The sequence below is a fragment of the Schistocerca gregaria genome, chromosome 2 (assembly GCF_023897955.1).
Source record: "Schistocerca gregaria isolate iqSchGreg1 chromosome 2, iqSchGreg1.2, whole genome shotgun sequence".
Classification (NCBI taxonomy): domain Eukaryota; kingdom Metazoa; phylum Arthropoda; class Insecta; order Orthoptera; family Acrididae; genus Schistocerca; species Schistocerca gregaria.
This window is the reverse complement of record NC_064921.1, coordinates 700,111,434-700,136,598: the sequence shown is the minus strand read 5'-3', so window position 1 is coordinate 700,136,598 and position 25,165 is coordinate 700,111,434. Positions and strand designations below refer to the sequence as shown.

The 25,165-nt window shown below is 39.0% G+C and overlaps 2 protein-coding genes across 5 annotated transcripts in view; one reads left to right on the top strand and one right to left on the bottom strand.

The window, feature by feature from the left end:
- The window catches only part of LOC126334792 (28S ribosomal protein S7, mitochondrial), a 72,208-nt gene extending 65,996 nt beyond the window's left edge, over positions 1 to 6,212 (bottom strand). The window contains exon 1 of the mRNA XM_049997418.1: positions 6,128 to 6,212. Coding sequence (XP_049853375.1) covers positions 6,128 to 6,192 — 65 coding nt within the window. The 5' untranslated portion in view covers positions 6,193 to 6,212. The remainder of the gene's footprint in view (positions 1 to 6,127) is intronic.
- A 192-nt stretch (positions 6,213 to 6,404) lies between these two features.
- LOC126334789 (dual specificity mitogen-activated protein kinase kinase 4-like) overlaps positions 6,405 to 25,165 on the top strand; it is a 123,672-nt gene continuing 104,911 nt past the window's right edge. For 2 of the 4 annotated variants that reach the window (XM_049997413.1, XM_049997411.1), the window contains exon 1: positions 6,702 to 6,785. In XM_049997413.1, the coding sequence (XP_049853370.1) occupies positions 6,743 to 6,785 (43 nt within the window). In that variant the 5' untranslated portion in view covers positions 6,702 to 6,742. Of the gene's footprint in view, positions 6,786 to 10,185; positions 10,312 to 25,165 lie in introns of all 4 variants that reach the window. The other 2 variants (XM_049997410.1, XM_049997412.1) reach the window with 2 other exon arrangements.

Genomic DNA, 25,165 nt, shown 5'->3' with positions numbered 1-25,165 from the left:
TTCAGAAGAATGGAAAAAATGGTAAAGCTGACCTCAGGGAAGATCAGCACTTGTAGATTTAAGGAAAGCTTTTGACAATGTTGACTGGAATACACTCTTTGAAACTCTGAAGGTAGCTGGGGTGAATTATATGGTGTGGAAGGCTACCTACATCTTGTACAGAAACTAGATGGCAATATAGGAGTCGAAGGCCATAAAAGGGAAGCAGTGGTTGAGTAAGAAGTGAGACAGAATTGTAGTCTATGCCTGATGTTATTCAATCTGTACATTGTGCAAGTAAAAGAAGAAACCAAAGAAAAATTTGTGTATGAAGTAAATATCAGGGAAAAGAAATAAAAACTTTGAAATTTTCTGATGACATTGTAATTCTGTTGGAGACTGCAAAGAGATTGGAAGAGCAGCTGAATGGAATAAATTGTGTCTTGAAAAGGAGGAAAATCAGCCGATGCTAAGAGAATCAGATCAGAGCAAGACACACTAAAGGCAGTAGACAGGTTTTGCTATTTGGGCAGTAACATAACTGGTGGTGGCCAAAATAGAGGGAATATAAAAAATAAACTTGCAATATCAGGAAAAGTGTTTCAGAAGAAAACACATTTGTTAACAATGAATATAGATTTAAATATCAGAAAGGTTTACTGAAGGGGCACAATCTGTATCAGTTCAGACAGGAGAGTTATCTTCATAGTCTCAGATATTATAAATTTTAAAATGATGTATCTCTGTTTCAGTTCTAGATCTTTTGTTAGAGTTTTTTTAATTAGAAAGATAATTGCTTTACGATTATAATGGTATCCTCCATTTGGACATATCTGTCAATTTTTTTACTGTTTTGAATTTTTTTTTTATAATTTACAGAAAAAGAAATGCCAATCCAGAAAAGTTACATTTTTTTTCTCCGTTGATTAGTACTATGTAGTACTGTAGTCTCTGTAAAGTAGAGCTTCCACTTTTAAGTTGAACAGGTTTTATTTTAAAAAATCATTTTTTTAACTTTCTGGGGTAATGTATGACTTCACTGAAGTCGTTTCTTACTAATTTCTTTGTTGCAATGTTTATTTCTATTGTCTTTGTTGCAGTTATTCCTTATCACTTTCTTTGTTGCAGTTATTTCTTTTCATTTTCTTTGTTGCAGTTATTTCTTACACTTTGTTCCATTTTCTTTGTTGTTCATTGCGGATTTCTGTGTTGTAGCTAATTACTAATTTGTTTACTGAAGATGCTCCTAAGAAATCTGAGAGCATCTAGTGAGTTCTGTGTTTTGTGGGGAATTTGCCAGCTGACACAGTTGCAGTGTGTTTTGTGAAAAGGACTGTTTGAAATGTCTTCTGACTGGGGTGACCGGACAGTGAAGTGTGCTGACTATTTGTATATCCATAAAAGAGTGATATATATGACAAACAAAATAAGAGACTTCGTTCAGGTTAGGAATAAGCGTTCTCATTTGCAAACTCTGTTTCAAAGTGAAGATGCTTCCAGTGACGACTTTTTGTGTTCTAAATGTTCTCACATAACAACAATGACAGTATCTTAACAAGGTGAAGCCTCCCATGGTGCAGATGCTGCAGATTTTGCATCAATAGAGGAAGAATTAAATACACTGAATCAGTCAACTACAGAGGTAGGTGTTAGTACTGTTGGGAAACCACGGTCAGTGAATTCAAGTCATATGCTCTAAGCATCACGAAAGTGCAGAGAGATTACTAAAGGTATGGATGAATACATTACAGCAAAACAGATCACACTCTTTAAATTAGAAATTCCATCTTCGGAAGAAAATGAAACAAAGCACTCTTGTACCTCCTGCCAGGAATTTTTCACAAAATTAATTCATTTCTTGAATACTGTGCATCCTACAGTGAAAAGGAGCTCAAGTTCAAATAGTGAAGTAATTTTTATCTGGAAGATAAATGGGACTGTTCTCGCCAGAGTGCCAACAAAAAAGACACTATACCTGTAACAGTTGAAGGTCAAAAAGTTGTGAAAGTGAAGATGTCAATGACTCGCAGTATTAAAGAAACTTTTGCCATTTATAAGAGCAACTATACAACTTCACATATTGAAAGATCAAAATTTTATGCACTATGACCAGATTGGGTAGTTCCACACCCATCTAGAGAAGTCTGTTTATGTGTGTACTGCGAAAATTTTGAATTGAGAGTGGTAACTTCGAAGAACTTACTGGAGCATGTGACATATGACACCTTGGTTGGGCATGTGAAGTCATTTGTAGTCTGTGATGTTGTAGTGGCACTACCGTTTTGGATATGAAAAGTCAGTTTTGGTGCAATATTTTGGAGCACACAAGTTACAGCCAGGCACGGGCCTGTTGACAGTAAGTTATGCTACCAGCGGTTGTGATGCAGAATGGAGGCCACAGGGCCTCTGTGTTCTGGTTGTAGTGTATCTCTTAAAATTCCACATGTGTTTTTTCTATTTAAGAGGTTTTTGTAACTGTGAGGTGTAGATTCAGGCAGTCTATAACACAATTGCCATTCAGTTGTTTGTTTTGGGAAACCAGCAACCATTCGTTCCACCATAGTCAGTCAGGTTCTAGCTGTCACCTATTATGCATCAGCAGAGCAGCTAGTTATGTATTTAGCTTTTTATGTATTTTATTCGTAGTTTAATTTTTAAATTCTATGTATGTTTTTGATTCAGGTTAAGAGTAAATGTAGCGGTTTTGCATCTCGCAAATCACAGGCAGAAGGGACCCACTGGCCAACCTAGCATGTTATGAGTATGTGACGCATACAGCAAAACAGAGGTGCACAGCTGCGTATAAATAGGTGCAGGTTTCTAACGAGATTCATTCAAGTGTGGCAGCTCTCCTGGACAGCGGGGCGTGTAACACCACGAGCTACACCCAGCAGCAGATGGGGCGCCAGCATTCCAGTTCATGGCGGGTCACTGGTTTGACCCTCTGAGGCCAACGCGGGATCTGTAGCCAGCCAGCGGCGGGCCACTCCACGGCTCGCTACTGCGGGCAGTCATCCTGACTTCCAACACACGCCAGAGGTATCCCGAGGAGAGGGCCGAAGATTTGGATGCCGGATCGTGGATGCTTGTTGTCGTCATGATCTTAGCAACGCCCACGAGAAGCACACAGCTGGCCACCTGCGGCTCACACCGAGCGGCGCTGAGTCGGCAGGGACGCAGACCGCTGAGTCAGCTGCCGGCATCCTGACGATGCAACTCTGCTGCTGTACAAGGCTGACACACAGAAGGGCAATACAATTTTGCACATCTGAAACCTGATCCTTTACAAGTTTACACTCAGTTACTGCAAATTCTCACAAACTATCTTCATCAGTATGAATTTCCCTAACATTTTCTTGAATTTCATTACATACAAGTTTGCATTTTTGAATCATTTGAGTATGAATTTCGTTTTTAGAAACATTTAATTTATGATCTAGTGTACTGACTAAACCTTCCCCCAAATACTCAAGTTTCTTGACTAGATAAGGGAGCATTTCATTCAGACTGATTAATTAAAGTTGAATGTTTTGTCACAACATCTTTCTCTTAGTGGAGGGATATGTAGTGATACATCCCATTCCTTGAACGAGAGGTATCATCCCCTTAAATATGTACCATAGCATACAAAAGATGTTCATGACTGAAAGTAGTTGATAAATGGTGAGCACCCCCATTGTTGGGAGGAGTTTTAAATTGTAGGCACTATTTGCAGCTACAAGGTCTAAAATATTTCCATTGCATGTGGTCTCTCAGACTAGCTGCTCAAAGCATCTTTCGGAAAATGTGTTCAAAAACACTTCACAAGACTACCTGTCTGTACTAAATGCAACAAATCCACAGACTTCCCAGTCTCTACTTAGTAGGCTAAAGTTGCCTCCAACTAATAATATTGCATGATCTGGTTAATTCCACATTAGTGCCCATAGTCTGTGGTTCAATGCCTAATTTAAAGCTGTCAGTGGAATCAGGTGACTGATTAAAAAAACCCAACATTCTAGACCTGTTACATGTGTCCAGATAACTTCACAGCCACATTAACATTCAGCCTCAACAGAGACAACATTTTTGTTGACTGCAATGGACACTCCCCCTCCTATGGTATCTGAACTTACTTTCTGATTTACATGACTTGCTAAATATTTCACAGCACCCTGTCTCGAGTTTCAGCCAGCTATCTGTTCCAAAAATTTTGACAAGTCGATTTGTCTTTATTCTTAATGTGATCTGATTATGTGATTGTGCTATCTGTGAGTCAACTAGTGAGTGTTCATCAGAGTACTTCCGGGAGGGGGAGACAATGTGTAACCACAAGTATTAATGCTCCACTGACCAATCAAGGAGGGGAATCCTGCAATTCTCCACCTAATAATGCAGATCCACTAGTGCCAGCTGTCCATATGAGCTGAGGATGCCCCACAACCCCAGTGACTGGCATCAATGATGCTGACATAAGCCAACTGGCAAATCATTCCTCCCTCGTGCCAGGGCAAGATCCACTGTGTCGGGCACACTATGAGGTGGCTCAGCAGGGTGAAACAAAAAACACATGAGATGTCCTAAGCAATGCACCAAATTCTGCACCACTGCTACAACCCGAGGCAGCATCCTGAAGACAGGTGGTCATAGACAAAACCGCATTCAATTGTTCGTGAACTGCGGGCAGCTCTTCCTGTGTCTGCACACATCCTATCCATTGCAGCAGAAGTAAACTACAAAATCACACAGAGAAACCTAAATATGCAACTTGCTATCGTCCTGAGGTGTCACCAATAGAGACTGACTCTTTACTGAGTTGTGTACTGGCTGTTCAAAAGTGATGACTTATGTGCTACTGACTGCCTGAATCAAAAACATACATAGAATTTAAAAATTAAACTATGAAGAAAATACAGAAAAAGCTAAATACATAACTAGCTGCTCTGCTGATGCATAATAGGTGACAGCTAGAACCTGACTGACTATGGTGGAATGAATGGTTGCTGGTTTCCCAAAACAAACAACTGAATGACAACTGTGTTATAGACTGCCTGAATCTACAGTTCACAGTTACAAAAACCTCTTAAATAGAGAAACACATGTGGAATTTTAAGAGATACGCTACAACCAGAACACAGAAAAAGCTAAATATATAATTTGCTGCTCTGCTGATCCATAACAGACGACGGCTGAAATCTGACCCAAGCAACTTGTCTAAGTGTAATCAATAGATGTGGTATGAAGTGCCCTGAATATATGTACAACAAGTTTACATCATCTTTCATTACACATACGTCAGATGCTGATAAAAATTAAATGAGTGTATGGCATAAATGGCTGGAAGACATGTCTGAGGTTGTTTGGCCACTTGGTGCAAGTCTCTCTATTTCACACCTAGCATGATGAAGAATATGGGATGAAATGATTAGGACAACACAAATATCAAGTCACCAAGTGAAGAAAATCTTCAAACTGGACAGGTATCAAACCTGGGGTCCCATATCTAAAGGCAGACTTTTGCAGTAACCATGAGTCCACGAGCTGCAGACAGTCAGCTGCTGGTGCCTTGCTACATTCCTATGTAATATATCTAAAGAGATGAGCATATTCAGAAGTTTTGGATAGAACACGCACTGCAACAAGCCATGCTGTGCTGGCGAGGCTTCATACAGTCATACTTCAAACGTATGGGTGTACATGTAAACGTTTATAGATTGCTTTGAGGAATCTCTTCTCCCACATGCCAGGATTTCTGATCGAGGGAGTTTACTATTTCACTTCATCCGAGGCGTTCTTCGGCTCCGAAGTGTTAACGGTATAAAATTTGTTCTCCCTCATCCCCCCCCCCCCCCCCCCAAATGCAAAAAAGCTATGTAAACCACTGGATGTCTTCAAGCCTAGATCTGATTGTGTACAATGACCAGTCGGAGGAGGAGGCTGTCAGCTAGTGTGAGTGAAAATGATTCGCGCTACCTTGAGGAAACGATTAGGCAGTTTAAAGAAGAGTTCATTTGTGCTTTTGGAAAGATGGCTCAAGAAAAAATCCACAGAATACAGATATGTGCAAAAAGTGCTGGAAATTATGAAAATATGAAACGACACTGATTGTTATAATTATTATTCGTAATTTAAGTTGCTTCTCTTGCCAGTAAATATATCAGACAGATACCTGACACTGTTGTTAATGACATTTATTGTTCCAGCATACGTTTCGAACACTTTACACAATAGCATATTTGTCTGTTTAATCTCCAACCTTCGTAGTATTCATACGAAAATATACACTCGTTCAAATCGAAAACAAACTTCACCATCCAGACATCACTCTACGCGTCACAGCTAAACTCTTTGCTGCATTTCAAGGGTCTTGATGGCACAGACAAAACGCCACAGCATGTAAACATTTCTGCAAAGGAATTTGTGATGCCTGTTAATCAATGAATTCTGCATTACGAACTGAAAGGGTGGTGAAGATAAACTACACATCTACAGTTAAAAAAACGTTAACAATGAGTGAAAGTTTAATAAAATGTAGTTCTGTGCGAGTTCTTCGAACAGTAAGGTAAATGTGTCAGTAAACTTTATAAGTGGAAAGCAGGTGCGCGAAGATATTCGCTCGCTAAGGTCCTAGGCTGAATAGGAGTTGTTGTTATATACCTAAAACAGATGGTTTTTATTATTGGGGGAGAGCACTTTCTTTTATTGAAAGTACGAGAGAAAGTGTCTTAAAGTGGCGGAAATTTCGTATTTATTTTTGCTGAGGACAGTAATCAAAAATTTCAATATGGCGGAACCCCAAGGAAATTCTTCAAATCAAATGAACCAAGGTGTGTTTTTGTCAACCAGTCTTAATGACATACTGCTTTTATTTAAAATATGTGAAGTGTATTTTATTCAAATGTTCATTAGCTTTGACTGTCCATTTATTTGCAATATTAGCGGCTGATAAAGTGTAAGTAGTAGTTACAGCATTTTCATGACATGTCAATAGAGGTGTTTAATTTGTAAAGTTTTTGTATACCACCCTCATTTTTTTAATTTGTCATCCTTTAAATATTGCTAGTATTGATTGTCCAGTTCCAAATATTCAGGCTTAAAACATAAGCGTTGTCAACTAAATAATGAACTGTCATTACTGGTAGTATAATAAAATGCCCAAGACTGTTGACAGCTCACAGAATTTTTAAACAACGTATACATATAATTGATATTAAATTAATATACTTTCGTTATTGAAGTTTCATGTGATAGTGCGATCCTCAAGCCGTTTAGAAATTATATCCTCTAGAGGACAACATTTTTGTAAGTTATTGTCCAACTTGGTGCAAAGTTTGTGATTTACTTTGTCCCAGGAAAGAAACTTTCACTGTCAAATGTAAAAAAAAAAAAAAAAAAAAAAAAAAAGAAGCATTATGCGCTGTTTATTTCTATCCATTACTTTGTCCATGGATCATTTTGATAATGGTATGAAACACATCAAGAAATACATTAGAACAAATAGATAATATATAAATGCGAAGAAAATTAAAATTGTAGGATAATCACTGTCTACAATTGTCATTCAGAACATACCACCAAAAGAGCAATACACTAGATGTAACATTTATTTTGTTTGATATTCCGTGTATTCACATTTGATTAATTATTTTATTTGTTCTTGCACCATTCACTGCAACAAAGTTGGACATGTCATATACCATACATAAATAATAAACACATATTTAAAACATTAACAAAATAGCACAGGACTAGGTAAGGAAAGGGCAGGAAGTCGACCTTGGGCTAATAAGTGGAACTATTCCAGCACTCACTTTATAGCAGTTTGAGAAAACCATCAGAAACTCAAGTAAAGATGTCCAGACTGGATATAAAACCAGCTTCTCCCAATTACAAGTCCATCTTGCTCGGTTCATGATTAAAAAAGAGAATCACATCTACGTAGTCTTCAAAGATATTACAACACACAAAAGAATGATACTTTGTTACCTTGCACTTCTGAGTGGGGGGGGGGGGGGGGGGAGGGGAGTTAAGAAACCACATGGATGATTATAAACCGTGCTGAAAAGTGTAACACATGAACACTTGCTGCCACAATATACATCACAACCAATCTTGTGCCAGATGCCTTCTCTGAGAGTGTGTATTGCACTGTATCTGGAACAAACAAAGCCAACAGTAGAAATATATTTTTGCAGAGACAGACACAGCACAGATGGTACATCAGTCAACAGATTGAAAAGAAGTACTCAACAATAAACAAGGGCCTTTGAATACTAAATGCTAACACATTCACGTACATTATAGAAACACTTATTGACATTATGTTAATCCTGTTGTAAAAGCTGTTTCCTTCTCCAAAATCTTAATGGGTGTTGGCAGTGGATTGTGAAGAATGACACTAAATGGCTCAGATTTCTTTGAGTGTGAGTTACTTTTACTTGTTCTACATGGAGGGTCGCCTCAGTTCCAAGTATTATTACTGTGGTAATTGGTATTGGTTTGCAGTTCACCATGTTTAGCTCTGATCAGCAACACACATTTGTAAACAGTAATCACACACAACTTTCACCTAGGGGCTTGCAATGGGCCCCAGGAGAGCTCTGTGACAAGATTAAAATCAGACGCCTTCTGAGAAGCAAATTTTATCTTCACATTAAGAGTCATCCTATTGGCATCGAACCATGAATCAAAGGACATGTGCAGTTATTGTGGACAGAGAGTTCTTATCACTACTCAGTATGAAACTAGTGTCATCTCAGACAACATAATCTTAGCTGCATTTTTCGGTCTGAATGTTATTTACATATATAATGAAGAGAACGGGGCCAAAACACTACCCTGTGATTCATCTATTTCAACTTTCTTTGCATCAGATACTAGTCTGATTTTATAACTAAAATGAATTGATGTGACTCCCAGAACAGGTGTTGTTGTTGTTATTGTTGTGGTGGTGGTCTTCAGTCCAGAGACTGGTTTGATGCAGCTATCCATGCTACTCTATCCTGTACAAGCTTCTTCATCTCCAAGTAACTACTGTAACCTACATCCTTCTGAATTTGTTTAGTGTAGTCATATTTTGGTCTCCTCCTATGATTTTTACCCTCCGCATTTCCCTTCAATATTAAATTGATGATCCCTTGATGCCTGAGAACGTGTTGTACCAACCGACCCCTTCTTGTCAAGTTGTGCCACAAATTCCTCTTCTCCCAAATTCTATGCAGTACCTCCTCATTAGTTATGTGATCCGTATTTGTACCATTCAGAAGGCCATATTGATTACTGTTCAGTAGATTATGGTCATCTAAGTACTTGATGATTCTCTGTTTCATTACTCTAGCTCAATTACTTTAGAGAAAGCTGAGAGAAGTGATATGGGTTGACAATGTTCAATTTTATGCCTGTTATTACTCTTAAATAGGTGTATTTCCTTCTGAGATTTTTAGTCTTTGGCAGGAACGCTCTGTCACTAAATGATGAATTAAGTGTCAGCTAAAGGCTTTGCAGTATGTAAATATTTAGGAGTGTAATACTTATGTTTCTCCTGACTTGTGAAAGCATTTATAAAGTAATCATTTATGTAGTGTGACAGTTGATACTCTTCATTTAGCAAACAATTGTAATAAGCTATTAAAAGGCTGTTTCACATCATAATATTTATTAAAGCCTTATTAGCAGTTACTTGAAGTAAATGCTGCTCTTATACCTTGTGGAATATTTGTAGTGGTATGGTATTTTTAAAAAAATGAATTGAGAATTACCTTGGCTGCGGTAACTGTATTTGACTTTTTAGCATTCCTGCACCATCCTTTGTTGCTGATAGTTCTTTTAACTATAAATTCCAGAATTTACCTAGTCTGCTAGTTATCATTTTATACAAGTACTAGTTATTACCCATATGGTATGCAAAACTGTAAAGCCATCTGTCACCTTTGACACAAAGTAATGCATGATTCTGTAAATGTTTAGTTGTTTATCAGATTCTTAAAATTTTGGTAACATGTAGGTCTATGTGGAATGAATGTTCAAATACACAATGAATTTTTGTCAGAGTGAAATAAAGTAAGTGCACCATGTTAAGTCTAGATATGGTTTTAACAATACAGAAGACGCAAGCCTTAATCACAAAAGACCTAATAATACCACTACTGATATCACTATTCTTATTCTTACTGTTAATAATCTAATAGTTAATACAGCTACTATTATCATGTTTATTTTTAATTCCAGTTTCACACTATTGCAGTGGTTTCAGTCCCAATTTTGAAGTCAAGAAACCTACATCCATTGGTGAAAATACATACAAAAGCATTAATAAAGATACAGACAGATGCTTTACTGAGAGTACAGACAGAGGTATTAATGAAAAAGATTATTGTAAATACAGTCATGCTTAGACTACATATCTGTGGACAGTAGAGAGAATTTGTACTGTAATTGGTTTCTTATAATGTGGTAGGTGATGAGGTTTATGGATTTAGAGAAACCTTTATGGACAGTTCCTCTGAGTAAAATAAGTCGATTCTCCCCCCCCCCCCCCCCCCCCCCCCCCCCACTTTAGCTGAAATGCCAAGTTTGCATATTTTGTGAAGTTTTCACCTCCTTGTACTATGCCTGTTTTCCTTGGGCAGAAAAGATGCAATGGGAGGGAGAGGAAATTTCCATTACTTGTTTAAAGTTATGAGATGTGATATATAGTGTGCAGATGTCTTGTGTATGAAGACTGTGTGACTGGTTTATGTTTGCGATTCATGACTGTCAAGATCATGCCCTATTTGTTTCTAGTATTATGGCATATCATTTTCTTGTTACAGTTTAGTCCTTGTTACCTAATGGGGTATTAAAATACCATCTGATAGTGTTTGTTGTGATAACAATCAAGTAAGTTTATTTGAATGAGAATTGATGTGATTAGCTGCTGTTAGTCAGTGCAGTGTCAAATCCCCTAAGGTTATCACTGTGACCATTTTAAACTATTTGAATGATTCTTTTTTTTTCCACATATATACATTTCATCATTCTGTGTCAACATGTAGCTACTAAAACACATACCTGGGAAACTTTTTAAGAGATGGTTTCTCAGTAAGAGGCTGCTGTTGTGTGACGAAAGTAGGGATAAGATTCAGTGATTGTGATTGTTGTTTGTATTTCAAGTTCTTTCGAATATTTTTGTGCTGCATTTTATTTCCAAAACAATTCTGATGGAATATGATTTGTTTTAAACAATATGTCTGGAGTTTGGGAACTCTCCTACTACCCATATCCTATTTCTACACTGGTTGGAGCTTGCATGATTACCTGTTTGTGTTTTTGTTTTTTTTCCACAAGTAATATGGAGGGCTTTACATTTACCATGGCACAGTTCAAAACAAGTGACTTCTCAGCATTTGAGAAACATGGCAGAATAACAAGACTTGTTTCTTAAAATAAACAAGACATACCACAAAAAAATTAAGCATGTACATTGACAGGCTTACAATGAAAATCTAAATAATGTCATGAATAACTGAAAGATAATTGGGGGGGTATTGGGCAGAATGGGTTGAAAAACAAAGAACAATCTTCAATTGGGTGATTTTGGTTATCATACTTGAAATGAGTGAGGTCATAAATAGTAGAATTTGTGTGATTGTTGTATTTTTCCTGAATGCATTCTTTCAGAAAACATATTGTTACAAAATGGACTTAGCAGGGACCACGTATGACCTACAGCGAGTGAAGCTCCTTATTAATTTGCAGTGGTGGGACTCACATACATTAATGACGTACCATTCCACGTTGATGAAGATGCAAAGTTAGTTCTTTCTGCAGTGGTGGGATTCACATGCATTAATGACTTACCATTCCACATTGATGAAGATGCAAAGTTAGTTCTTTTTGCTGGTGATACAAGTATAGTAATAACATCCAAAAACCAAGAACTAAGTGATGTAATTGTAAACGATGTTTTTCACAAAATTATTAAGTGGTTCTCAGCAAGTGGACTCTCTTTAAATTTTGATAAAACACAGTATATACAGTTCCGTACAGTAAATGGCACAACTCCAGTGATAAATATAGACTTTGAACAGAAGTCTGTAGCTAAGGTAGAATTTTCAAAACTTTCAGGTGTGTCCATTGATGAGAGGTTAAACTGGAAGCAACACATTGATGGTCTGCAGAAACGTCTGAGTTCAGCTACATATGCTATTAGGGTTATTGCAAATTTTGGTGATACAAATCTCAGTAAATTAGCTTACTATGCCTACTTTCATTCGCTGCAGACATCTATTTAAGGATCTAGGGATCCTCACAGTATATATCTTCACTTATGAAATTTGTTGTTAATAATCCAACCCATTTCAAAAGTAATAGCAGTGTGCATAGCTATAACACCAGGAGAAAGGATGATCTTCACTATGGAGGGTTAAATCTGACTTTGGCACAGATAGGGGTAAATTATGCTGCCACAAAAGTCTTTGGGCACCTACCAAACAGCATCAAAAGCCTGACAGATAGCCAACCAACATTTAAAAATAAATTAGAAGAATTTCTATATGACAACTCCTTCTACTCATTGGCTGAATTTTTAGATATAAATTAAGGGGAAAAAAACTTAATCATTAGTGTCATGCAATATTTTGTGTAATGTAATATCTTGAACAGACATCTTTTATTAACCTGACACGTTCCACATCATTACGAAGTGTCGTATTCATGATCTATGGAACAAGTATTAATCTAATCTAATAATGGGAGAGACTGTCACTCACAGCTGTTAGCTAGAGTAGTTCAAATTTCATAAATGTTTGAGCAGTACATAACTCATATCCTGGAGAGCATACAGTATACCACAATTGCTAAATGTATGTGGCGGACTTACTAAAAAAGTAGCTTTTGGGTGATTTGTTACTGCTAAGTCACATAGCTGAATGAAATTTGGACTATATATCAAAATAAATGCAACAGTATAGTACAGAAAGAAGTCCACAATGAGATGAACAGAAATAGCAGTTTTATTCAAAGACAATAATTGCACTGAAGTCACCACAACCCAAGATGGTCTCTTGGATATTATAAATGGCTGGACATGTTTCTTAATAGAGTGTGTGATTATCATTAGCAGCAGTGCATGTTCTGCAGTGTACTCCCAAGCAGGACATGTTCTTGTGATAGGGTGTTCATTCTTCCACCAGCAGTTCATAGCTACTGGTTTATCATTGGTGCATGTGGATGTGCTGCAGTTTTTATTCCCAATGCGTTCCACACATGCTCAATAGGATTTAGTTGGGGGAAGTGGCAGGCCCATACATTCACTGAATATGCTCTCATTCCAAAAACTACTACTACTCCTGTACTGTTCAGTGTGGTCACACATTGTCATCCATAAAAATGAAGTTGGCACTGAATGAACCCCTGGAAAGATGCATCTACATCTACATGGCTACTCTGCAATTCACATTTAAGTGCTTGGCAGAGGGTTCATCGAACCACAATCATACTATCTCTCTACTATTCCACTCCCCAACAGCGCGCGGGAAAAACGAACACCTAAACCTTTCTGTTCGAGCTCTGATTTCTCTTATTTTATTTTGATCGTCATTCCTACCTATGTAGGTTGGGCTCAACAAAATATTTTCGCATTCGGAAGAGAAAGTTGGTGACTGAAATTTCGTAACAAGGTCTCGCCGCGACGAAAAACGGAAAAACGTCTTTGCTGTAATGACTTCCATCCCAACTCGTGTATCATATCTGCCACACTCTCTCTCCTATTACGTGATAATACAAAACGAGCTGCCCTTTTTTGCACCCTTTCGATGTCCTCCGTCAATCCCACCTGGTAAGGATCCCACACCGCACAGCAATATTCTGCCAATGAAACGCACCCTTTGGCTCGCCTTCCCCACAATATTATCTATGTGGTCCTTCCATCTGAAGTTGTTCGTAATTTTAACACCCAGGTACATAGTTGAATTGACAGCCTTGAGAATTGTACTATTTATCGAGTAATCGAATTCCAACAGATTTCTTTTGGAACTCATGTGGCTCATCTCACACTTTTCGTTATTTAGCGTCAACTGCCACCTGACTCACCACACAGCAATTTTTCTAAATCGCTTTGCAACTGATACTGGTCTTCGGATGACCTTACTAGACGGTAAATTACAGCATCATCTGGCGAACAATCTAAGACAACTGCTCAGTTTGTCACCCAGGTCATTTATATAGATCAGGAACAGCAGAGGTCTCAGGACGCTTCCCTGGGGAAAACCTGATATCACTTCAGTTTTACTCGATGATTTGCCATCTATTACTACGAACTGCGACCTTCCTGACAGGAAATCACGAATCCAGTCCCACAACTGAGACGATACCCCATAGGTCAGCAGCTTGATTAGAAGTCGCTTGTGAGGAACGGTGTCAAAAGCTTTCCGGAAATCTAGAAATACGGAATCAACTTGAGATCCCCTGTCGATAGAGGCCATTACTTCGTGCGAATAAAGAGCTAGCTGCGTTGCACAAGAGCGATGTTTTCTGAAGCCATGCTGATTACGTGTCAATAGATCATTCCCTTCGAGGTGATTCATAATGTTTGAATACAGTATATGCTCCAAAACCCTACTGCAAACCGACATCAATGATATAGGTCTGTAGTTAAATGGATTACTCCTACTACCCTTCTTAAACACTGGTGCGACCTGAACAATTTTCCAATCTGTAGGTACAGATCTATCGGTGAGCGAGCGGTTGTATATGAGTGCTAAGTAGGGAGCTATAGCATCAGCGTAATTTGAAAGAAACCTAATTGGTATACAATCTGGACCTGAAGACTTGCCCGTATCAAGTGATTTGAGTTGCTTTGCAACCCGTAAGGTATCTACTTCTAAGAAACTCATGCTAGCAGATGTTCGTGTTTCAAATTCTGGAATATTCCATTCGTCTTCCCTGGTGAAGGAATTTCGGAAAACTGCGTTCAATAACTCCGCTTTAGCGGCACAGTCGTCGGTAACAGTACCATCGGCACTGCGCAGCGAAGGTATTGACTGCGTCTTGCTGCTTGTGTACTTTACATACGACCAGAATTTCTTCGAATTTTCTACCAAATTTCGAGACAATATTTCGTTGTGGAACCTATTAAAGGCATCTCGCATCGAAGTCCGTGCCAAATTTCGCGCGTCTGTAAATTTTAGCCCGTCTTCGGGATTTCGTGTTCTTCTGAACTTTGCATGCTTTTTCCGTTGCCTCTGCAACAGCGTTCGGACTTTTTTTGTGTACCACGGGGGATCCGTTCCATCTCTTACCAATTTATGAGGTATGAATCTCTCAATTGCTGTTGCTACTATATCTTTGAATTTGAGCCACATCTCGTCTACATTTGCATAGTCAGTTCTGAAGGAATGGAAATTGTCTTTTAGGAAGGCTTCTAGCGACACTTTATCCGCTTTTTTAAATAAAATTATTTTGCGTTTGTTTCTGATGGATTTGGAAGAAGCTATTGAACCTAGCTACAACGACCTTGTGATCACTAATCCCTGCATCAGTCATGATGCTCTCTATCAGCTCTGGATTGTTTGTGGCTAAGAGGTCAAGTGTGTTTTCGCAACCATTTACAATTTGCGTGGGTTCGTGGACTAACTGCTCGAAATAATTTTCGGAGAAAGCATTTAGGACAATCTCGGAAGATGTTTTCTGCCTACCACCGGTTTTGAACAAGTATTTTTGCCAACATACCGAGGGTAGGTTGAAGTCCCCACCAACTATAACCGTATGAGTGGGGTATTTATTTGTTACGAAACTCAAACTTTCTCTGAACTGTTCCGCAACTGTATCATCGGAGTCTGGGGGTCGGTAGAAGGAGCCAATTATTAACTTAATTCGGCTGTTAAGTATAACCTCCACCCATACCAATTCGCACGGAGTATCTATTTCTTCTTCACTACAAGATAAACCACTACTGACAGACACCAACACTCCACCACCAATTCTGCCTAATCTATCTTTCCTGAACACCGTCTGAGACTTCTTAAAAATTTCTGCAGAACTTATTTCAGGCTTTAGCCAGCTTTCTGTACCTATAACGATATCAGCTTCTGTGCTTTCTATTAGCACTTGAAGCTCAGGGACTTTTCCAGCGCAACTACAACAATTTACAACTATAATTCCGACTGTTCCTTGATCCAAGCACGTCCTGTATTTGCCAAGCACCCTTTGACATTGCAGCCCACCCCATACTTTCCCAAGGCCTTCTAACCTAAAAAAACTGCCCAGTTCACGCCACACAGCCTCCGCTACCCATGTAGCCGCCAGCTGAGTGCAGTGAACTCCTGACCTATTCAGCGGAACCTGAAACCCCACCACCCTATGGCGCAAGTCAAGGAATCCGCAGCCAACACGGTCGCAAAACCGTCTGAGCTTCTGATTCAGACCCTCCACCTGGCTCTGCACCAAAGGTCCGCAGTCGGTTCTGTCGACGATGCTGCAGATGGTGAGTTCTGCCTTCATCTCGTAAGCAAGACCGGCAGCCTTCACCAAATCAGATAGCCGTTGGAATCCAGAGAGAATTTCCTCAGATCCAAAGCGACACACGTCGTTAGTGCCGACATGTGCCACCACCTGCAGCTGGCTGCACCCTGTGCTCTTCATGGCATCCGGAAGGACCCTTTCCACATCAGGAATGACTCCTCCCGGAAAGCACACGGAGTGCACACTGGATTTCTTCCCCTCCTTAGCCGCCGTATCCCTAAGGGGCCCCATTACGCGCCTAACATTGGAGCTCCCAACTACCAGTAAGCCCACCCTCTGTGATTGCCCGGACCTTGAAGGCTGAGAATGATCCTCTGAAACAGGGCAGGAGCTGCATCTGGCTCAGCCAGAGACAGTGCCTGAAACCGGTTTGTCAGACGCACCGGGGAGGCTTTCTGATCAGCCTCCAGGGACGCCTTTCGCTGCCTGCCACGCCTTGGGGAATTAGTACAGTCTGACAACAGTATTGGCCAGTGAGTGTATTGTGTTCAAAGATTTGGATGTCAGTAAGCCTATGCAACATTGTGCGTCCCTCCACCTGGACCACGAAAACGATCACCTTTGACAATGCTGAAATACCCTCAGATGGCAAGGTGGGGAACATCTGCTCATTGGCAAGATCCATAATGTTTTAGAATGCAAACTGTTGGCAGTTGCTGCTTACTTCTTTCTTGTAAATTGCTTTCCATGTCCAAACACATGTCAGAATGTCGTCTGTAAAGTTGTTGTTATTTTCGTATCCATGAGAGTACAATAAAATTATTTACGAAATCAAACATATATGCAATATATATACAGGATTTTATACAAGTCAAATTGGTTTTGAGGCCCAGAAATTGGCAGTCTTGATTGCTGGAACATTTGCTGTGAGCAGGTCACCAGGTGTGCAGGATTCAGGCAACTTTGGGCAGATCAAGAGGTGTGCATCATATTGAGATTCTCTGCATTCACAGGCTGCAGTTCCAGAAATGTATCCCCATCATTTCAATATTTGTTTCCACTGCGTCACTCCAGTCCACAGTCTGTTCAGAGTATTCCACGTCTGATAGGATTGTTGGAAACCAGGCAGCAGGCTCTTCCTTTAGGGTTTGGCTATTACTAGTACCAGTTATTTTCTGCCACAGCTCAATTTGGTGAGTGGAAAGTGAAGATGTAATGGCTTCAGTTGTGTGCAGGAATCTCTTTCTGGACTTCAGCCTTGAATATGGTGCTTCACTTCCAAACATTGGATGCCAGGGGCCGTTTTCCTGTCTTTCCTGTTTTTTTCTTTTCAACTTCTGCCACTGTTCTTCGTTTTATCTCTAGGAGTGCTATGCCTGCCAGCTGGTAGATTTTGTCAACTGAAGTTGATTGTAGGCAACCTGTTATGACGAGGCCTGTCTTGTTGAGAGCAGTATCAACATTCTTGGTGTGTGCAGAGTTCTGCCAGACTGGTGCTCCATATTCAGTTGTGGAGAGACATAAAGCTAGGGCAGATGCGAACAGGACATTTGGTTGAGCTTCCCATTAGCCATTAATGAGCCTGCGTATTATATTATTTTGCCTGCAGACTGTGAGCTTTGTTTTCTCGTCGTGAACTTTAAAAATGAGTGTTCAGTCAAGGTTTACTCCAAGATATGTTGGGTTGTATGTATGTTGTAATTGCATTTCCCTCCAAGTTATATCCAGTTTTCTTCTAACTTGTGTATTTCTCAAGTGAAATGCAGACACCTGTTTTTTGAATGGGTTGTGCTTTAAGGTGGTTGTTGTTATAGAATTTTGTCAGGTCTTCAAGGGCTGCAGTCAGTTTCATTTTCACCTCTCCAAATGTAAGTCCTTGGGCTGCAACTGCTGTATCATCGGCATAGATGAAAGATCTTGTATCTGTCCCGACAGGTTGGCCATTGGTGTAGATATTGTACAGCAGTGGTGCCAGCATACTCCCTTGGGGGGAGGGGGGAGACCATTCTTCTGTATTCTCTGTCAACTTCTCTTGTTGTTCAGGATGATGAAGAACACCCTGTTTTGAAGTAAGCATTGGGTGAACTGCATTAATTGATAGTTCTTGGTGATTGTATAAATCTTCCTTATCAGTTGGTTGTGATTCCCTATATCGTGTGCTGCTGTTAGGTCCACGAATGCCACACCTGTAATTTGCACTCTCTTGTATCTGTTCTCTATGTGCTGAGTTAGGTTAAGGATTTGACCACAACGTGATTTTCCTGGACGAAATCCTACCTGTTGTTAAATTAGGCTCTGGTATACATAACCTGATGTGCAGTTCAAGATCATTCTTTCCAACAGTTTGTATAGATGACACAGAAGAGAGACTGGTTGAAAGTTCTTGGGGTCTGTCGATTCGTACCCAGGTTCAGTAAGGCTACCAATTTAGCTTTATGCCAGAATTTGGGTATCTGTAGTTTAGAAATTCGGTTGTTAATTAGATTTAAGATCCATCTTTTAGTTCCTGATCCGAACCTCTTAATTTGTTCTACTTGTAGATAATCTAATCCTGGAGCTTTGTTACTCATCATGCAACGCATGGCATCCCCTAGTTGTGCTAATGTGAAAGGGCAGGCAATTAAGTCATTTTCTTCATCATATTTTTTTATAGTTTGGTCTTGATATATCTTCTTTTTATTTTGCCATATAATAGCAGATGATGAGGTTCTTCATCAGTAGCTATATCAGCCATTTCAGCAGGAGCTTTAGTGTGGTCATCGTTGAGGTTGTTCAAGAGTTTTCAGGCTTTAAGACTGGTATGCTTCATGCCTGTGTCACTAGGTTGCACCGCTTTTCCCTTCTGAAGGCAGATACGCCAGAGACAGCTGTTCACCTGTTTCAATTCTTCCTTCAGAAAAGGAGTCCTCATTGATTTCAGCAGTGCTTTTGAATCTTTGTTAAGTCGTGGAGTATATGTAGTTCTGCATCCTCTAGGGATATGTTTTTGTAATATGGTTTTCATTAGGTCGACAAACTAGTCATACATTTCTGGAATGAGTTCCACATTTTCCGCTTCCTTATCCAGATCTTCTGCAAAACTGCGCCACTTTGCTGTCTTAAAATTAAGTCATCTCTTGACTGGGACTCTTTCTGGCACCACAGCTGCTTCCGCAGAACAGATTATAGGTCGATGTTGATAATGATGGGATTGGCTCCATAACATCTTTCTTTGACTGGTGTGCTATACGTTCACTTACAGAGATGTTATCAGGGTTACATCCAGGCCACCCTCCACTGTTTTGAGAGGGTGGTTTCTTAGTATCGTGTATGAGCTTCAGTTCCATGCTTTTGGCCCAATCTTTGAAGTCTTCTCCATTCTTGTCCGTGTTCCTGTAGCCGCATGATGAGCTGTGACAATTGAAATCACCCATAACAAGTTTTGTTTGTTTGCGGCAGAAGTTACTTGGTTCCTTGAAAATGAAGTCTGTCTTTGGAGGTTTATACACTGATGTTATTGTGCATGACTGGACTTCAGCAGTCAAAATTTCTACATCATCTTCTGCCATTATGTATATGGATAGGCTTAGAAGGTCCGTTTTGGCAAAATATTGCGCTACCATATTGAGCACTTGGTATCTCAACAATCAATTTCATTCTATTTAACATTGTTGTCTGTTCATTGTGGTCTCTGTGGGTTACTTGTACCAAAAGAAAGTCACAATTTGTGTGTTTGTAGATGTCTGATGGCAGAGCTTTTTTCTCGTATGATATTTCTTCTATGTTAATGGAGACTGCTGGCAGAGCTGACATTGATATTTTAAAAGCCTTTTGAGTTCTCATTTTTGTTGTCCTGGCGGTGGAAGGAGCTGCCACAAGGGTGACTCCTAATGTTGCTCAGGGAATGTCTGATCATTTGTGTCGGCTTATTATTAGCAGAATGATCTTCACGGAGGCTTCATGTATCCTTGTCTGCAAAGTGTCTTGGTTTGTTTGTGGCTGTAGAGAGCAATGGTATGCTGATGCAAAGTACATATTGAAACTTCCTGGCAGATTAAAACTGTGTACCGGACCGAGACTCGAATTCGGCAAAGATCCCGAGTTCGAGTCTCGGTCCGGCACACAGGTTTAATCTGCCAGGAAGTTTCATATCAGCGCACACTCCACTGCAGAGTGAAAATCTCATTCTGTTCTCCAAAGTACATATTAAGTGGGACAACTAATAGGTGGTTTTGGCACTGGGATGCTCCCTGTTTAAGGGAGTAATGTTCATTTTTAGATCCAGGAACATTAAATGGTTAGGTACCCCAGTCAGTCTTTTGACAACCACTACTTTTCCATACATTGCAGTATTCAACTGTATGTGCAACATTGTTTCTGGATGTTTTCTAATGTCATCTACACATATTCCATTAAGCTTCCATTTTGGTCTTTCTTTTGTCTGTATGAATCCAGCATCCATTTGCCTGTCTGTGTGTCATGCCCACTTCCATATAATTTTTATTACAGGTGTGGCTCTCTCTGTAGTCCCTTCCATACTGTTTCCTCGTTTCTCCCAGTGATTTCCAATATGTATCTCCACTGTTCGGCAAGGGACTCTCATAATTGGATGGGTTTTTACGTTAAAAGTTAATAGTTCTCTGTTATTAATCAAAACTGGTAATACACAAGGATAATGAACATTTTTTCTGAGATAGAGGAAGTATAGTTTTGAAATCCATGTTTAGCTTACTGAAATCACTTCAGGCCATTTTTATCCTTCAGTTTATTTCTTTTCTTGTTCATGTGGTGAGTGCCATTGACTGCCAAAACACGAAAATTCACAACTGTTCTTTGTCTTCACAGCTAACTTGAACAGTTTCATTTTTGATATTTGTCATCCTTTTTTAAATTGGCTCCACCTGGAACCTGGAAGTGCTCATTGATCGTACTTCTTTCAGTTGGTGAAAGAGGGTACAGTAAGCAGTTGTAACTTGTGTGTATTGTAGCTGATCTAGATTTCAGTCAGTGCATGTGTGTGACGATCTTCAGTGCTAGACGTAATACAAGAAGCAATTAAAATACAGTGGCATTTATGTTAACACCAAGGTACAGTTGTATAAATTTCACGTATGAGTGGGTGGTATGTACCAGCAGATAAGGTTAACACATTTCAGTCATTATTTGGTGTAGTCCCTCTTGAACTATAATGCCAAGGGTTCAAATTACGCTGAGGCTACTGTTTGCAATTATCTCAAAGATGGCCTCAGTGTATGTCTTATATGACTATGTCGCCGTCTATGTATGTGTCGTATTACAGTAATACACTGAATTTATGTATTTGGTTATTTATATTATCACAAAAGTAGATGTTTATGATAACATAATCAAACAACTACATACGATATGCATGTATGCATGCACTGAGGCCAGCTGTGAGATAATCGTAAACAGTGGCCTCAGTAAGTTTGAATTCTTGAAGTGTATAGTCCAAGAGGGACTACACCAAATAATGACTGAAATGTGTAAACTTTATCTGCTTACATTTGAAATTTATACAATTGTACTTTGGTTTTAACATGTATGCAGTTGTGTTTTAGTTGATTCCTATATGACCTCTAGCATGATTCCTATATAACCTCTAGCATAGAAGATTGTCACTCAGTGACTAAAATGGAGATATGCTACAGTAAACACAAGTTGTGGCTGACTGTAGCACATTCCTACACCAACGAAAATAAATACAATGGAGGAGCACTTCCAGGTTCAAGACAGAGGGGGAAAAAAATCCTTACTGGGCATGTGCTACAGTCTAAAAATACAAAAATTCCTTGCGTGAAACTCGCAATTCTGAATAAGCAAATTAACTTGGACAAAACTTGCATCGCAAGAAAGTTAACACAAAGTATGTACAGTCACATGTCAAGAATAACTACAGCAGGAATGGTGGTTTTGGGTGCAAAAGGAAATGTGAAGTGGCGATTATGATAAGTGAAATTCGGGGTCTCTTTGTTAAAAACAAATTTTAAATCAAGAATTATATCAATTGCTCTTCGCCATATCGGCATTGGTTAGTTCATTGATCTTTAATCATCTTTCTTTGTTTATTTTTGAATAAGTAGATAGAGTTGCCAATGAAACTAGACTTAGAAATTTGAAAAACATTGAAAATTTAGAGAATGACTGTAGTAGCTCTTACGGCAGTGGCAATGCAAATTTTAAATGTTATCCTTGAGTGTTTAATTTTGCTAATAATATTTTTAATGGACAGGGAGAAAAAAAATTTATCTAAAGATTTCCAATACAACACTCATACGTGTATTGATACAAGGACAGTAAACGATTACTGTAGTATACACCAAGGGAGCAACTGTCAGCTTGAAATTTACAAAGCACAAACAAAATAAGATCACTGTATCAGTAAATAAAATTATAGAGAGCGAAATGCTTTGTTTTTTTTTGAAAACCGCTTTGTATTCAGCTGACAAAATTTTCAAAAAATAGCTCAGAGTTGATTGAACAAATAACATGTAACAGTAGCTGATGTCATGGAATTTATTAGACATAACCAGTTTATGCACTTATATTCCTATAAATGAAACTATAGAGATTATTAAACAAAACTTTTAATGCAGAGTACATTATCTAATGATGAAATAACAGAATTTCATCCAGTGCTTACTCTTATTTTAGATAACAAGTATGTGAAGTTCAGTGGAGAAATATTTGTACAAGAAGGTGGTTTAAGAATGGTTAGGCCATTATCAAGTTTCCTAGCAGATATTTTGTCATTTCATTGGAAAATAATTGTTTTAAGGTAGTACAAAAGTGGCAAGTACAATTATATGTTATCTTAGATATGTAGATGATAAATTGCTCCTAGTAAAACAGTTGTCGACGGGTTCAGTAAATTACATAAGAAAATTGTTTTCTTGGAGATGGAGTCAGACAATCCATAAATTTTCTAGGCTTAACTGTCAGCATTTCTAGTGATTAACAACCTTTGCCATCTACAGAAAAGAAATCCATATTTAACACTCCAAGCTGATGTAAGAAGGCATTTTTCCATTTTGTGTTTAACCAGTTAATTAAAACCCTAGTTTCTAAAATAGAATATGAAGTAGAGTTGAGCATAAATATATACTGGAAAAGTTGGTGATTACCCACATAATTTACAGGGTGCCAATTATTGTACTATATGAAATAAAATCATCATAGCTTCTGAACGGTTCGCATTAAGATGTTCAAACTTTGCGGTTGGCCGTGGGGCATGATGTGAATTAGTATGCGCATGCACACGCACCTTGTTGTTGTTAGCCATTTGCATATGGAAATGTCAGAGTAAAGCATGCCTGAGTGTGTATAGTGCTTGTGAAGGCCTACTATGCGAGCAATAAAAGCCCAACTGCAGCTCAAAGGAGGTTTGCGACCGAGCTCAAGCTGAAGACAACTGGTCCAAGTGTGCTAATGATCAAGAATTTGATTCACAAGTTTGAGAGAACGGGTAGTGTCAGCAATGTCGGTCATTCAGAGAGGGTGAAAACATCGAGAAGACCCGCTGTGTTTCAAACGAGGCCCAGGAAATCAATCAGATGAGCTGCACAACAGGTTGGGATCAACCGGGAGACATTACAACAAATTGTTGTTGAAGACCTGCATCTCTTCCCATACAAAATTCAAACCCATCAGCCATTAAGCCCCAGGACCATGGAACAGCGGTCGTGTTTTGCATATACTATTGTTCACAGGATAGACAAACAGGACTTTGATGTGAATGTGGTTGGATTTAGTGATGAAGCCCACTTTCATTTGGATGGGTAATAAGAAGAATTGGCATATTTAATTGACTGAGAAGCCCCATTTCGCGACAGAGAAGTCTCTTCACCCTCAACGGGTGACTTTGTAGTGTGCAGTGTTCAATCAGGGAATAATCAGTGTGGTGCTGCCGAATGGTATGTGAAAGTTTTGGAAGATGATTTCATGCCCATTATCTAAAGTGATCCTGAGTTCGTCAAAATGTGGTTCATGCAGGACAGAGCTCGACGCCATCGAAACAGGAGAGTGTTTGATGTCCTAGGAGAGCAATTTGGGGACCACACTGTAGCTCTGAGGTCCCAGAGGCCACTGACAAGGACCTTGATTGCCGTATTCTTTGGGTCTGACCATAAATAACTCCATTGTGTGGGACTATATTAAAGACAAAGTGAACAGTAATAACCCCAAAACCATTGCTGAGCTGAAAACAGCCATTCAGGAGATCAACAGCAGTAGTGTTCTGACACTTCAGCAGGTCACGCAGAATTTTGCTGTTCATCTATGCCACATCATCGCCAAGGATGGCAGGCATATCAAACATGTCATAATATTTGTCATTAACCTGTAGGTCAGAACCATATACAGGTGAGACCTGAAAACTGTTATCTGTCAATTTTCTTAACTTGTATGTTGTATTTCACTGTTAAATGTCTTTTTAGTGTAAAGAATTATAGAAGACAACTTGGCTGCACAAATGTGGTGATATATCTGTATTCCGTTACTTTAAATTGAAAAGACAACTGCGGTGAAACAAAAGAAAAGATGCAAGCAGTAGTGAGAGACATTAATAATTTTTTATATTTATACGGGTATAAACAGTATAAAAATACTGCAAAGTATAATTTCAAAACAAATTCAGCTATAAAGAAGGACACTGTATTTTTAAAAATCTTCCACCTTGCATATAACTTTGATTACCTTGACATTTTGATCCCAGAAAGAAATGAGTTCCCTTAAAGGAGACAGATGCAATTTTTTTTTCTTTCTTTTCTTT